Raw genomic sequence first — 16,884 nt, 5'->3', positions numbered from 1 at the left:
TCTTATTCTTAAGCCCATGTCAGACTCCAGTCCCTTCAACTTTCCTTTTTCCCTATTCTAATCACTTTGACTTTTCCCTCTCATCTTTGAATCCCCAGTATACTCTGTACTTTTTAATTTTAATAATAGTTATTTGTCTTCATCCCATCTCCTGATATGCTTGTAAGCTGAAAATAAGTCTTCATAGTGCTTGTTATTTCTCTTTCACCTTTTGTTCCCTTTTCACTAATGACACCTTTTCCTCCAGTTTATGCCTTTCAGGTTTAACAAACATCGATTGATCAATTTCTGCTGTTAAGGCACTGTGCTAGATTTCTACATATATCCTAACTTTAATCCTAAGAACAACTTGCAATGTAGTATTACAAGAGATCCTCACTATCCAAATGTTCATTAATCTAAGGGATACATGGAGAAGCAAAAGTTCCCAAATAAGAAAATATTCACTAATGAATTGAGCACCTATAAAATTAGGCTCTACTCACCAATTCTCCCTAGTTAACTCTAGCTGTTATCCTTCCCATCCATCACAGCAACATCCTTCTCTTTTACTCTCTTGCTAATACAATGCAAATACAAAATGAAATTGTAAGCCTTGCAAGAGATGTGAAACTTCATGAAGTCTATGAAAGTACACGAGAATGACTTTAATTGCTTGCAAAATTGTTGACAAACAGGTATCTAGAAGAATTATCAATGGAAAAAAAGAGGATGGTGACTGAGACAAGCACTTTAAAAAAGAATAATTTGAGTAACAAAGAATTAAGAGAAATTTGTTGAAGTCTTCAAAACAAAAATGGCCTATATGCTATGCTCATGTTGTAAATTGCAAAGCTAGAGACTGTTATAGCATTGTATAGTCAGAAGACGTATGCCAAAAAATAAAATTAAAGCATGTAAGTGGAATCAGTGACTATTTTTTAATGAACTAATTTTCCTAAATTTTAGTTTCATATTTCAGATCAAGTTACAATCAACCCTTTATTTTTTAACCATTTACTCTGAAATATTTGGACCTGTTTTAAATAGGTTCCAGTACCAATTATCCTTGGGTACCAAGGGCCTCTTCTGTCTACCTGTCACAGCCACGGTAGCATCAGGTTGCCTGGGTATTAACTCAAATATTAGCTCCAACTTCATTCTTGTTACTCCTCTTGGGGGATTAATTGCTAGTTTTTCCTCTGTCATCTCCTTTTTCTTTTCACTTTTTTAGCCTTGGTTCACCCTTATTACTGCTTCTGTATGTCCTATTTCCCCTCTTTCTCTTTGCCTGTTTACCGTTATTCCTTTACCTTATCACCAGTATCCTAATCTGGAGGCTTATCCAGGCTTTGCCTGGCCTGCCTTGCTATCCCTTTATAATCTCATCATCTGAAATTCAGTGCTTTGTGTTTTAGGTTTTTTCCTCCTTTACTATAGGTGTTTTTTTTACTTTTTTCTTTCTTCTCTCCTAATTTTTTTTTGAATTTTTGTTTCATTCTTTCTTCCAAATGCTTGCTTATACCTCTTCACTCATGGTGAGAAAGTTGGTGTTACCCAGAACTGCTGTGTACTGTGGAAACTCTTATTGCTAAGACTACAAGTGAGATAAGACCTAAACACCCCTTCTCAGAGGAAACCTTTCTTACTCTTTTGCCCAGCATGTGCGTGTATTACATTGGCCACTTTATCTGGGCAGTTTCTACTGCAAACCTCTGTAGGCTGGTATACTTATTTCTGTCCCTCCATCTACTGCCAAAGGTTCTTGATTACTCAGCAGTGGGTATACACGAGTGAAATTTGGTTAGGTGTTTGATATTGTAATGCTGCCATAGTAAAAATCTTAAACTTAGAAATTTGTTAAACAAAACTACTGGAAAGAATGTAGGAGGTCTTGGGGGGAAAATCTATTCTTATAGTGGGTCACTCTCTGCTTTAGAAATTTAAAGAAGCATTTTAGGGCATAGGCCTGATCTACAGTTTTATGTTAATTTATGCAATACTGTTTTTGATGGAGTAAGGATAAGTTTAATCTAAATATGAAGAGAAGAAATTTTAGAGAGAGTCACAGATCCTTCTCTGAAGAAAAGGAAGTCTCTTAAATGTTTAAAACTAGGCTAAAATTAACATCTGTAACGTATGATAGGAACATTGTAGTTGGAAAATGGGCGATTAATAGATTTTTCTCAGTTTTGATATCTCTGCCTAGAGTATAAGTGCAAATGTTGTTCATTCTCCCAAAATGGTACATTTCCCTTTCATTATCTTTTTGTGTTGGTAAAAGGTAATTCAGAATATATTTTTTAATTCTTATAAAAATGAAATCCTCATAAATCAGAGTTTTAGTAATCTCTTGTCTGTGATTTGGTGAAAAGTTTAAAAAAAAATAAGCACTTTGGAAAAATGTCTGTCTTCATATCCTCATTAGGAAACTTCTCTTTAATTTTGTAGTCAAATCAGAAAATTAATGCCCGTTGGACCACAGAGGAGCAGCTTCTAGCAGTGCAAGGTATATTAAAGATAAGCAGTTACTGTTGTTAATAATTATTTAACTTGTCATGAAAGGTGACTACCATAGTTCTTCCCTTCCTTTAGAAATGGATCAAGAAAGGGGTCTTGTGTTCACCACAAAGTCCTGGTGACCATGAATTCTGTTTTGTACTTGTGGATGTGACATACTGAGCCTGTGTGCATTTTGGGTCCTGAACAGCATGTAATGCATTCTCAGCACTAAATAAATGATGGTGATGACAAGCTTGAACAAGTCATGGTCTCTCTGTGCCTCTGCTTCAGTATTCCTGCAGTTGGGTTCATTCTTACTGTATCAGTCAATAACTCATTATTTAAAGCATAAACTAATTTATGTTTCTGGTTTCCCTGATTACTCTGTATTTGATAAATGTCAGGTACTGAAAATATTAATGATATGCTTTACTTTCAGTGTACCGTAACTTACTTAAGAGATATGCCACTGAATGCTTCAAAACCTGACTTTAAATATATCTATTTATACAAGAGAGAAATTTAAGATATATATATATATATATATATATATATATACACACATACAATTTTAAATGCACTATTTATAAGAATGCTTTGTTGAATTGTATGGCAGAAAACTTTTTGTAATATGAATACCCATGGGCAAATTGGAAGCACTATAAACTTGAATTTTCTTGTATTTGAATTACTTAAAGAAGGGCATATTGTATGTTTTAATTCAGTGTTGTAGATTTTTTTTCCCTTTCAAGATGAACTATCTGCAGGACTGATTGTGTGATTTAAGTTTGGTTCACAATTTGTTTCTTCCTGGCTGAGCCCTCTGTATTGAGTACTAATAGCTTTTTTGTCTAGGTTAACTACTGTAAGAGAGTTGGGCCCCAGTGAAACGTATATCTTTAAAAATAGTTCCAAGTATTCAAACATAGAGAAAATATTTAACTCAGAAATGTTGTGCAAGTATCATTCGGATATGAGAATAATGTAGTTAAAGATTGATTAATAGATGACTCTGTAGTTTGAATTAGAGTAAGAATTACTCACCCAGTGTGATTTGAAAATGTCACAGGAGGGTGCCAACAGGATAATGTCAGCCTTCCCTTTGGTATACAGTCATTTCATAAATAGAAATACTTGATTCGATGGAGGCAGGGTGCTGGATGTGCATTGAGCACATCTGTAATTGTAGAATTAAGTTTCTGAATGAGTCAGAACAAAGTTTAATTAGTTTATAATGTTCAGTAATAGCTGTTTTAAAACTAAAAACTGACAATTTAAATTTTTGATTAAAAAATTAGTATTTTCAATGGCTGTCTCATATTTATTTAGAACTATGTCTTATGGCTCTGACATAGTTATTTGAGTAGGTAGGCATTGGTTTGACTGATGTAAAGCCTGTTTCCCTTCATCAGAGTAGCCTATAGAATTTAACCCCGTCTTCCAGTATTTCATTGCTTAAAGGTTAGTACTAATCCTGTACTCTTCATATATGAAATTATCCCAGTGAAAGGGTTTTCTTAAGGGAATCGGCTAGGAAGTCTGGGTTAATCTTTCTCTATGTGTACAGAATCAGGATTTGATATTGTTCTACAGTACTCCTTTAAGTGGTAGGATCCACTGAATCTTATGGCTGGGTTGGATATTATGAAAAGCTGCATTCAAGAGAAGGACAATGGAAAGATTTACATATGGAGTTGAGCTATATATGTGGACATTATGTCCTTATAAATATTACAAGAATGGAGTATTTATAGAAATAAACATTTCCTCTCTCCTGAGGGATATTCAGTGTCATATTTTTATGCACGTTTAAAAAGTAATCCTTAAATAAATTACACTAATGGAGCAATTTGTATGGAAAGATTCATGTTTGTAGGATTTTGAAAGCACTCTCTTAGTATGTTAATATCTTTGTTTTTATTTAAATATTTATTTTGACTCTGTGTGGGAAATTTTTATTTTCACTTTGAGTTTTTAGGGTTTTTTTGTTTTGTTTTGGGTTTTTTTTGTTTGTTTTTGTTATATAAAATAAAACAAAGCTAAGCTATTTGTGTCCAAAATAGTTATTTTAGGGAGAATTAAAAAGTGCCATCTTTGCTTCATGTGCCCATGTATTTATATAATACTCAAAAGTGTGTCTTATAAACAGTATAATCGTATAGTAATATCACCTGTACCTGAGTCTCAGTGTGGTTAAGGTACATAATTGCACTTTTTATTTTAACATGTGTAATCCGCAAGTACTTATCTTAGCAGGTAATTGTTTTTGGTTTTTTCTTCTTCTTTTTAATCTTTATTTATGATAAGCCTTTATATGATATTATTCTTCTGGCCACTTCAGTTTCAAATCATTTATGTTTTGATATTAACATGTTTTAATTTATATAGAACTTTCTATTGAAGACATTTTACATATAGATTCTGATTTGACATTCATTTGTTAAATGCTTTATTTTATCTTGCTTGTAGTTGACCATTACAGTGACCTAGAGAGAGAAATGTTGACTCTAGTGTCAACTAGTGAGATTTATAACTCTACTATTAAACTTTTTGTTGTAATTCTGAAAACCAAATAAGTATATTAAGATCATTTCCTAGGGCTTAAATATATATTTCCCACTTCCATCTGCTCATATTGTTGTTAACTAAGTACTAGCCATTTAAATTGTAAATAAATATTATTTTAACAACAAATATTTAAATAAATAAATAAGCCATTTCCCCTTCTTTCTCCCTTATTTGGAAGAGGGGAAAGTCATGCTCAGACCAGATAGGAATGTCTTCTTTTACTTGTGTAATCTATCACTTTATTATGCTGATTTTAGTTCTAACTATGTTATAACTTCAATAGCATTCTTCGAGAGTCCCCAAGTGGGATATTATAAATGCTGCTTTAATTTAATTTAATCCTCTTAAAATACTTACCAAGAATGGTGTTTCTACAATTTCTGTAATCTGTTTCAGCTTTGAATATCTAAATTTTCTATTATAACAAATTAGTTAACAGTAAGACCAGTTATAGTCTTCACGTATTTGTGTTAATGGTGAAATACCCCTGTTTGTAGCTTATGTCGTATATATAAATATTTTTTTCTAATCTATGGTGCTTTTAGAAATTATCCTAAAATCAATCTTGATATTCATATGATAAACATTCCTTATTAAGCAAGAATTAAGAAAAGAATTAGATTCTAGGTGTATTTTTTTTCATGTAAAATGGAACAAGTATTATCTGTTTTCAAAAAGTAACAATACATTTAAATGATAGTGCAAAACATCTGCTCTTTAAAGTGTATAGGAGAAGAAGCATGGTATACAATGTTTGACATTTTTATTTTATGTCTCCTGTTAAATGTATTCATTTCATAGTCATTAGTGGTAAAAAACTCAAAAACAAAAACAAACAAAAAAATATGCTTCCCAACTACAATATTTGTGCTATATTAGGATAAATAACAAAAAATTTGTCTAATTTTATCAAGGTATCAACTTTAATTTTTAGTTTTTTTTTTTTTATATTGCTTGCCTTCTCATATAAAACAGGAAATGACAGAACTGTGTTCAAGTGAGTTATGCTTAGAGTTAAATTTTTCCTTCTCTCCCTATAGTTTATACATTCATTCCTTTTTAGGAGCAATGAAGTTGCAGGTCTAGAAATTGTCTTCTTTCTAATTTTATCTCCTACTTTTAAAAAAGCTAGAATGGTCCCTAAAGTAGGGGGGAAAAAGAGATTTGGCTATTGATTAAGGCGTAAGGATTGTAACGATCTTTACATGATCCTCAGTACATGAATGATCAAAAGGAGGTGGAGATAGATTCATACTTTTCCATCTAAAAGTTATCTGTTTGCATTAGAGAGTTTCTTCTGTTATAACTGATATCACAAGAATGGAGGCCCAAAAGTATAATTGTCAACCCTCTGATGCACTTGCTTCAGATAATGATTCAAAATTCCCAGCATTTTTGGGATGGAATTTAACTTGTAGCAGGAAGACGGGAAGCTTCAGAAGAGAAAGGCTAGACCTTGGAAAGAGAATATATGATTTTGACTTTTAGCCATCGCCCAGATGCACCAATCACTGTCCCACTGCTGTTGATATCTTTTTTACCTTCTTTGCTAGGAATTCTTGACAAGATTTACAGGAGGTGAAAAGAAATGCATGTTTCTGAATGGTTTGAGTTTAAAATTAACCTCTTATTGATAGGAAAGAACCATATCCCTGGAGTTTCTAGATGTCACTGTGTTCTTACTTCAAAAATAGATTTTTGAAAAATTAATATTTCCCAATTATACTAAGTACATGCTCACTTTAAGACATTTGTGCAAGAAGCAGGAAAAAAATGTCCCCCAAATTTTCATTACCTATATCTAGAAGTAACTTGTCACTGTAGTGTTGGCTTTGGGTTTTTTTTTTGTAGTCCAAAATAAGATTTTAAAAATAACACTTTAAACATACTGAAAGCAGATTTATGATATCCTTTCTGTCAAAGTAAAAAAACGTCTAAATACCATGTCCAGAGTTGGGAAACACCATATTACAAATGCTCCTGAACTTACTATTTTACTACCCAAAGCTCTAAAAATACGAATTGTTTTTTGGTTGGATAATATAGAACACTGGTTGGAAAATAAAATAATGATAACACAATATCCTAATGAGTTATATTTTTATGTTAATTCCCAAACAAAACTTTAAAAGTATATATTATAAAGATTATACGGTTTCATCTGCCAGTGTAGAAGCCATGTTGTTTCACTGTAACTTTGAAATGAAATTTAGAAATTTTACTGAAAACAATTTTTTCCTCTCCCCGGGAAATATTGAATTTCCCTCTTCCAGGTTCTCTCAAGTTTTTTCCCACTCACCTTTGAAAACTGACCTCTTGCCCTAAAGGTCACAAATTTAATTTAAAACCGTGGTTCAAGTGGACCTAAGCCTTTTATATCTTCAGGAGGAGTGAGAGAGATTTAATCTTTTTTGTTGTTGTTTTGTTTTAGAGAGATTTAAAAAGTATTCTACATTTATTTGTTATTTCATAATGAGATAATGAGTGATTAGATGATTTGTTTACTTTTTGATACCTTTAGTGAATTGTCAATCAAAAGTGATAGAGATAGTATTTCACTTAAGGAAATAGAGTTACTAATTAGGAATAGTTGTGCTATCTTATTGTCTCACAGTATTACTTTATTGATTCAGCCTGTGATATGGGATATAATTCAGACCATAAAAATCTGTTTATTGAAGAAATCCATGAGAAGTTGATTCTTCATTAGAATACAAATTTGTGTTTTCAAGGTCATTAATATTAGCATTCCCATTTTATGTGTTTTTTGTGCCTAGAATTTTTATCAAGGTGAACATTTTTTAAAGCATAGCAAAATTATCATACCTGCAGTATTTAATGATGAAAATGAAGGAGAAATTTCAAGTTTTGTAGTAAGAACTTCCTAAGTCATTCTAGCACCAATTATGAGGGATATAATATGAAATATGATGGACCTCGTTTTTTATAAACTGTGGAAAAAGAATGGACCACCCTTTCCCCAGGTACGAGTTGTAACAAAGTAGCTCTGATATCATAGGTTGTTAAAGATGGTTGCGCAGTACTGCTCCCTTGCTAGGCTGACCTCCAGAAGCCCAGCTGGGGATTCATTGGAAGGAGTCAGTCCCATTAAGTCTTCAGTTGGTGTTTCACTAGAGTTTGACTAGTTATCAGCCATAGTACAGAGCTTAAGAATTACACCTTCTAGCCAAAATGTGCAACGTCACTGGGAATGTGAAAGTGATAAAGAAGTCAGCCATATGTGACTCTTGTAGCTTGGAAAGAATAATAGAATGAAGCCCTATGGAGAAGAAAAATCAGTCGTATTTCCTGAGCACTTCCTCTGTACTCTGTGTTGTAGTAATGCTCGTGGTACTTTGTATTCCATAGGATAGTACTTTCCAACCTTTTTCACATCATGGCACACAGAGAAAATTATGAAAATTTTCATAACACACTGAGGCAGACAGATAAGGCTGTTGTTTGTCCAGAGGAGACTGCCAAGGAGCTCTAGCTCTTCCAGACCCGGCTCAGCCATCCTGCAGGTTAAAGACATTAATATCTGGACCCACTTATTCTCAGGACATGATTGAGATCCTTAGCCAGACTACAGAAGTCTACAGTGTGGTCTGAGCCTTAAGACTTTGCAAAGTAGTTGATATGAGACTAGCATACACAAGTTAATGATAAACTTACCTAGGTGACTCAGAACCTAGATGACCTGAAGAAAATCCAAAGTGTCTGGGTAAACCAAAGTTCTTATAGGAAGTAGTTTTGGTTTGGGTGCATGCAGTTCTGGAAATGCAACAATATTAGTGACAAGGCCAAGTCCATCAAGCAAGAGAAAATAAAGTGGAAGACCAAAAAAAAAAAAAAATAGAGTCAGAAGAAGACGGGACAGTTATATAGTGGAGTTAGACTTGGGGACAGCTTAGTGGTAGGTTTTAGAGTATATTTTGCTAAACAAATGGGTGTTCGGAGGGCTGTAATATTGTCAGACTTGGAGTCAAGAGTTACTCTTAATGTGACTTCTTGCTAAGAATATAGCAGATCTAATCCTAGTTTTATTTAAGGTTTTCATTTCTAAACTCACGTATTCAGTAGCATTGGACATTTCTAGAATGTAAATTAAATATCCATTATGAAAATTAGTACACTGGTAGAACACTGTGTGTGATTTCCAATTAGTATTTGTTTTTCAGTGCAGTCATCTCGAGTTGCTGTTTTCCAAAGTACAAGTAGTGGAGAAGTACTTGAGTATGCAGCAGTAATTCTTCATATGAAATGACCTTGGGTTCTTATTGCCAGATAAACCCTTGGTGGAACCTAGTCACCATTAGAATTTAAAGTTCAAACTGGAAATCAGCTGATGGATTTAAGAGAATATAAATTCATTTATACTGTAAATGAATATAAAATAAAATATTATAAGCAATGTTTAAGTACCATTATTACTTTGTTGTCATGCATATGTCTTTCCCTTTGAGAACAGAGCAAATGAGCATAGTTTATAAACCCAAAACTGTATTAACAATGGGATATGGTTATAGCTTAATAATGTCAGGCCTCCTACCCAAAATGCTCTAAGAGAAAGGAACTCCCCATAGAGTCAAGCCTAGCAAGTTGAATGTAGCAAGAGATACTTACTCCCAAGTTTTCAATAAAATATAAGCACAGAATTTAAAAACAGTAGTTATATCATGCTGGTGCTTTAGGTAATAAGTGTATCACCCAAATAGCTATCAGTAAGAATATGTCTAGCATTTCTACTGGGGTATTAATATGTCCTTATATTATTCTCTTATGTGTGATTGTATACATGTTAAGTTTATCTAAATTCCTGTATTTCTGTCTGCTTAGGTTAAACTACAGACTTTAATATCATAGACATCAATATTTTTTTTCTCCTTTCTCATCTCTAATTAATGAGTTACTGTTTTCTGGTATTTTAAAAAGCAGTTATCAAATTGTAAAATAAAAATTTTGACAGCTTTTATATTTTGAGCTAAGTGCATCTCTTTCTAGAATGAGTCAGTGAATTTCTTTTAGAATTCCCATAAGAGCAAACTATTGTCCATCTGAGTATATAAACTCACTTTAAACTCTGTAGCATAATTGACTGTCTCAAGTTCATAAATCAAATATTATCCTTCATTTAATAAAATTTCCATAATTTTATGGAAGTTAGGTTTTTTAATAACTGAATGTACAATCCTTCTTAAATTTAAGGTAGTGATGATAAGCACAAGTATCTACAAGTAGTCACTATTGTACCCTAATTCTTTAGGCTACAGAGCATATCTAAGAATCCTTCATATATACAGTCCTTAGAACTGTTAGATGAGTTAAAATCCAACAAACTCTGAAAAATAGTTTCCCCTTTTTTTGTCCATCAGATTGTGATGATTCTCCTGCTTTTTATGTTTAAATTCTTATCTCATTTCTCTTCATTGGTACCTGGTAAGATAGGCAAGTAATTATGTTGAAGTTGGTGTTAAGACCAAAATTACAATGCTTTTCTTAATGGGGGAACCCTAAGACTACTCACTCAGTCCATTGAGGGGATAAAAGAGATGGTTCATTCCCATCCAGTTTTGTTTACAAACGGTGTTGCTCAAATTTAGGTGACTGGCTACTAGGGAAATAAATGAATGTGGAATTGAGGATGGAACAAAGAATTCAATGCTTTACAATAAATGGACTGTATTTGAGAGTTCAAGAGAGGATTGGAGAAAATAACTGAGTATGTAAAAAATGGTAAGTTTCTGATTGTTCAGTTGAAGGCAAGTGGCTGGCTCGATGAAATGACATAATTGATAGTTTTCATCTGTGACCCTGATATCTTAGCCTCTATCTCAGAATTGAGAAATGAGCAGAGTTTATCAGAAAGGATTTTCATTGCTGGTATCTTGTGTGTGTGCATGATGTATAGTACACACAGCTCTCCTTATTGATCCTTCACAGGTGTATTATTTACTTTGCCTTCCAGGTGTCCGCAAATATGGTAAAGATTTTCAAGCTATTGCAGATGTAATTGGCAACAAGACTGTTGGCCAAGTGAAGAACTTCTTTGTAAACTACAGGCGTCGGTTTAACTTAGAGGAGGTATTGCAGGAGTGGGAAGCAGAACAAGGAACCCAGGCTTCTAATGGTGATGCTTCTACTTTAGGGGAGGAGACAAAAAGTGCTTCTAATGTGCCATCAGGGAAGAGCACTGATGAAGAAGAGGAGGTGTGTTTGTGTATGGAATTTGAGCTAATATGAGTTGAGGAATCACCATTTTGTGTGGTGTTCTGTAAGGTTAATTTGTCAGAGGACTAGCTAAATGAGCATGAAAGGTTGACAATACACTTACTCAGTGGTGCATCTCTCGTGACTCTTAAGTCATAATGACATGCTAAGTTCTGATCCTAGAAGAATGGAGAGTGTATTGTTCTTTCATAGTCTTATTTTTATTTCCAGTGTTAAGCTGTTTACTAATAAAGATGCCTGTTTGGTAGCTTCATTGCTTTTTCGGTTTTTGGTTTTTTGTTTTGTTTTGTTTAAAATAAAAGAAGCTTGTGCTTCCAAAAAACACTGGTGTTATGTTTTTGTTTTGTTTTGTTTTTCCTGTGACAGCCCAAACTATATTGTATTAAGTTCATTAGGAACTGTCATCTCATACGTGTATTTTTGTTTCTTCACCTCTAGGCACAGACCCCACAGGCTCCTCGGACTCTGGGTCCATCACCTCCTGCCCCATCATCCACTCCAACACCAGCAGCCCCCATTGCCACTCTGAACCAGCCTCCACCACTTCTTCGTCCAACACTGCCTGCTGCCCCTGCTCTTCACCGGCAGCCTCCTCCACTCCAGCAGCAGGCTCGGTTCATCCAGCCCCGGCCAACTTTAAATCAGCCTCCACCACCTCTCATTCGCCCTGCTAATTCTATGCCACCCCGTCTAAACCCAAGACCAGTGTTGTCCACAGTTGGTGGTCAGCAGCCACCATCACTTATCGGAATTCAGACAGATTCACAGTCCTCACTGCACTAAGAGTAAATTGGACAGAGCTGCAGTAACTTTTCACCCCATCATTATACCAGTGCTCATCTGACTGATGCGAAAGAAGAAAGAATAATCCTTCCTAGATACTGAGGCTGCGAACTAGTTCTGTGGCAGTGGGCTAGCATAAGTAGATGCCTAAGAAATTTTTTAGTTCACGCAACTGAAATGTTATACAACCGAAAGCCTACAGTTAGCCTCCTTTCTAGAGTATACATTCAGCGACATGATCTCATTAAAGGAAAAGAGATTAAGTATTCTATATACCGAGGGTTTTTGTTTTGTTTTTACTGTATTTATTTTATTGAGAATCTTTATATTCCTGCCTCTTCATAGTCAAGGCTCTTAGTACAGGAATATTGACTTAGGAATTGTGAAAACTCCTTAAGTTTCATAAGTTAAGGATGTTTGACTTTTTCTCTTTTTTCTTTAATTTAATTTTTAACATTTTCCTATGTTAGGAGTGCAAGAATAGATAGCCTGCATTTCAGATTTTGACATATGTTCATTTAATGCATATTTAAGAAATTATAGCTGCATATCCCTTTTTTCAAAAACTCTTGCTTTTTTTTTCTAAAGGAATTTAAATATATTCCTTTAAAAGAAAGCAATTTAATCAATTGCAAAGCAATTATATGAACCCACAAAGAATGTACTGAACCTGCTAACTCTTTAACACACAGTTTAGGGTCCTAGTGCGGAGTCCTTGCTTAAAGGTCATTGACTTGCCATCTTGCAGTAGTAAGAGGATCGGAATAATAATTTTACATATAAATGAGGATTTAATCTGTTAAAGTACAGTGTCTTTAAGTTCCTTGAAAATTGAGTTAATTTTGATTTTTTTTTTTAATCTTTCTAAATGCTATCTGCTTTTAACTAGTAGTTGCCTACATTGGGGACTTTAGAAGAGAATTGTATTTTGTCAGTTATGTGGAGATAGTGGTTATGGAAGCATTTATTTACAGTACCCTTTTTGTGTTTAGGTTCTGAACTTTAAATTGCCGTCAGACTTATTAATATGGTCTGTATTTAATATAAAGGATGTTTTCTCGATAAATCTCTATTGTACTGTTTGGATACATTTGTGTATTCCTTGCAGCTGACCTGTACTTCTGGGTTTGGTTTAGGGTTAAATCATCGACATTATTTCATAAAATAAATTTAAGAAGTTGTTCTGTGTTATCCAAAGATGTATCAGTATATTGTCACAATTGTGCTGTTAACTTAAAATGCTGAGACCCCTTTTATAAAGAAACAAAAAATTTCAAGTCTTCTTAATTCAACACATAATCATTAAGCACCTACAAAGAATATTTTACAAGTGATAGTATTTCAACAATGTATTACTAATATTTTTGATACAATGATTTCACATTGGAATCATGACCTGTGCAAAGGGACAGATCTCTTAGGTTGCTATACTAGTGGAACTTAAGCTAAATGTTTGCACATTCACATTCTCACATTTAGAACTATTTCACGAAATGGTCAACATCAAAGGCCCTAGTTTAAACTTTGAGATGTCGTATATTCCCCAAATATTGGGTAGTCCCTACCTTTGGCTCTAAAGTGTTAAAGAGCTATTGACTTAAAACCATTGATTAGTTTTAATTTTGAAGTTTAGACCACTTCTTTCCATAAGGACCTTAAGTTCTGGCATAATCTAAAACTTTTTCCAGGATGTGTTCTTTCTCTCTCATTGGATCATCTTATGATTTAAAATTCCTAATATTCAAGAATTTATACTTATTTTTACTTTAATAGCCATGGGGACAGTTATATATCTTAAAGGAAAATATCTAAAGCATTCTTTTAAAGTATTTAGATTGTCTTGCATATGTGCATACTATACAGCTTCTATTGTCTTGTCTCTTGTCAGTAGACCTTCAGTATACAGTGTGTGGGATATGTGAGTCAAGTTGGTCAGCACCAGCATCTGTCCAGCTGTTAAGTATATTGTGATTCATTTAAAATCCGTTCTATCCCAACCATGGGCAAAGGTGCTGTATCTGAGGGATGTGCTGTAATTTGATTTACGTACACTAGAGCACACAGTAGAAAAATCTTAGCTTCATTAGTAATATGACACATGTATATAGTGAGATGTCTTTATTGTGTGCTTTGCATATTTTGTAAATATTTTGCACGTCATTATTTTTCTTTTATGTTTAAGCAGTGTTTGGCCTGGAAGAGTGATATGCTTGCTGCTTAATCAAAGGATTAAAGAGTTAAAGATGTGTATGTCTTCTATTTTTATATAATTTCATGTTGTATGAGAAATTTAGGACCTCTTCACTGTGAAATCCTAAATACTGATTTTTATAAAAAGAAAAAAAAGCAAAACCTGAAAATCTTTTAATGACCATTTCATTAATTTCAAGTTTATCACTTAAAAAAAAAATCTACACCCAAGTATTTTTTTCATTACGTAACTAAAAATCACGCTGTTGATACATCTGGTGATATTAATAAAAAAATTTTTTCTATATGATTTAATTCCAGTGTAATACGATGGAGGTAAAAGTAGGTTATGATCAAAACTTTTTCTTAATAATCTTATGATAAAGTGAGTAAAATATAATGTAAAATAAAGGTGAAAGAACGTCAAATTCTGTCTTAATATAGGCCTACATTCTTTTTAGGAATAGATGTAGAGAACAAGCCAAAAAAACCTGGCAGTCATGATTTTCAGCTATACTAAGAATGTTGCAAATACTTTGGTTAAAGTACCAAGTTTAGTTATTAAATATGTTGTATTATTTTAATGTTTCTTCCTGCTATCAAAAGAATATTATCCATGGATATTAATAACTGCTGATCACTTAACACTGGGGTGTCAGGGTCTCCTCAAAAATAATAATCTGACTTAGAACTCAAAGGAGGATCTCTCTTTTTGTGCTTTCCCGAAATAAATGATGAATACATTCTGATAATAGGAAACAAGAAAATGTGTATTAGTTTTTTAATTTGGACATTCATTATAGATATATCATTCATAAGATTACAGAGTAAGTGAATACAGAAAGAATCCAAGAACCAAGTTTGAGAAACCATGCTATATTATAAAATGTCTACAAGAAAGTACCTCACTTTTTGATGCATTTGTGGGGGTACCTTAACTGCCCTCTCTTAGGAAAAAAAATAGGTCACATGTAACTCCTCCCAACTTAAATCTTGATTAACTGCCTTAGTGAAGGAATGTTCTGGAACAATAAATTTTAGTAACAATGGAGTTTGGGAGTAAAACATTAAGAGGAATGTTCCTAAATGTGTGACTGTGTCTAAGAGGCCATGTGGTGTTATCTTCCCTTCTTCTGTTATCAGAAGAACACTTAAGGGAGAAACAATGAAGACCACAAATTAATGTTGGATTGAGATGTTTGCAAATTGTCTTTACCAGATTTAAAGTAGGCTATTGATAAGGAATGGATCTTTCTTTGCATTGTGGTGACTTAAACTTTACAGTCGTAAAGCTGGAATTTGGGTGAGCAGTCTCAGAAAAAGATGCTGGGAAAGTGAAGTGGAGAGATCTAGGAGCAGTCTTCACACTGTAAATGGCATGAAGGGTAATCTTCCAGAATGCTTTATCGAATTATCTTTTTTTTCTGGATTATTTTAAGAAAGGTTAAATTTTTATTCTATTTAATTTAATTTTATTTAAATATATAAGGTACAATTACCGGTAACTAAGAAGATCCTGAATAATACCACAACACAAGGTGTCTGTCTCTTGAGGTATCTATCTAGCTTACTGCCCAGAGCAGCTTTCATAATTGGCAGGATTTGGCTTCAAAAGGCCTTTATTCCCAAGACCATTTTTGTTCGCATGCTGTGCCCTTTCCAAAAGGGAATTTGCAAACAATCAGAATTGTTGAGGGGCTTGTCACTTATATATAAAAAGTTCTCCCTGTACCATGGTGACTCTTCCAACTCCACTGAAAAGTTACTTCACTTCCCTGTGCCTCAGTTTATTTATTTTTCTTCCCACCCCAAAGTTTGGTGAAATTACAAGAAATACAAAAATGGAAATAATGCTTAGCAGTGCTGGAAAGCCAGAGAAGATGCCACCAGCAGATAGAGACAGATTTATGACAAAAACCTCATAGAGTTAAAGAAGCTCCAACTCCGCGAAGGCAAAAGAGCAGGAAAACACTGACATTTTCAAAAGGATCCCATAATAACCTCAAATTCAAGGCAGATACAGAGCAGCCTCCAAGGATTCCTGCTTCCTGGTATTCATGCCATTGTGTGCGGGCTGGACTTAGGGACTTGCTTCTGACCAATAGAATACAGCAAAGGTGATGAAATGTCACTTCTGTGGTTAGGCTAAAAGACTGGGACTTCTGTCTTGTTAGTAGATTTCTCTGCTTGCATGCTTTGATGAAGCAAGCTGCCATGTTGGAGAGGCCCATGTGGCAAGGATCTGAGTCAAGCACCCTGCCAACAGCCAGCAGAAAACTTAGGCCCTCAGAATAACAACCTGCCAGGACCTGAACCCTGCCAACAACCACGTATGCTTGGAAGTGGATCCTTCCCCAGTTGGGCCTTGAGATGACTAGAGCTCAGACAACACCTTGATTGCAGACTATGAGAGACCTTGAGACAGAGAACTCAGCTAAGCTGTGTCCAGATTTCTTAACACCACAGAAACTGTGAATTAAAGAGTGTTGTTTTGAGCTGCTAAGTTTGGGGGTAATTTGTTATGCAGCAATAGAAACGAATACAATGAACAAATATATACCATCTTCACAATTAAAAGAAAGTTGGAGTGACTGTATTAATGTCAGACAAAGATTTCAAAGCAAGGAATGT

General features: G+C 34.0%; 1 protein-coding gene across 7 annotated transcripts in view; it reads left to right on the top strand.

Annotated features, from left to right (window-relative positions):
• Positions 1–14,430, top strand: part of RCOR3 (REST corepressor 3) — a 50,705-nt gene extending 36,275 nt beyond the window's left edge. For 2 of the 7 annotated variants that reach the window (XM_024133807.3, XM_028488479.2), the window contains 3 exons: positions 2,431–2,488; positions 11,018–11,259; positions 11,719–14,430. In XM_024133807.3, coding sequence (XP_023989575.1) covers positions 2,431–2,488; positions 11,018–11,259; positions 11,719–12,063 — 645 coding nt within the window. In that variant the 3' untranslated portion in view covers positions 12,064–14,430. Of the gene's footprint in view, positions 1–2,430; positions 2,489–7,826; positions 8,034–10,652; positions 10,786–11,017; positions 11,260–11,718 lie in introns of those variants that run through there. The other 5 variants (XM_024133809.3, XM_028488478.2, XM_024133811.3 and 2 more) reach the window with 3 other exon arrangements.
• Positions 14,431–16,884: the final 2,454 nt, after the last annotated feature.

The sequence above is a fragment of the Physeter macrocephalus genome, chromosome 4 (genome assembly GCF_002837175.3).
Source record: "Physeter macrocephalus isolate SW-GA chromosome 4, ASM283717v5, whole genome shotgun sequence".
Taxonomy (NCBI): domain Eukaryota; kingdom Metazoa; phylum Chordata; class Mammalia; order Artiodactyla; family Physeteridae; genus Physeter; species Physeter macrocephalus.
Note: the sequence above shows the minus strand (reverse complement) of the source record. Positions and strands in the feature narration are given on the sequence as shown.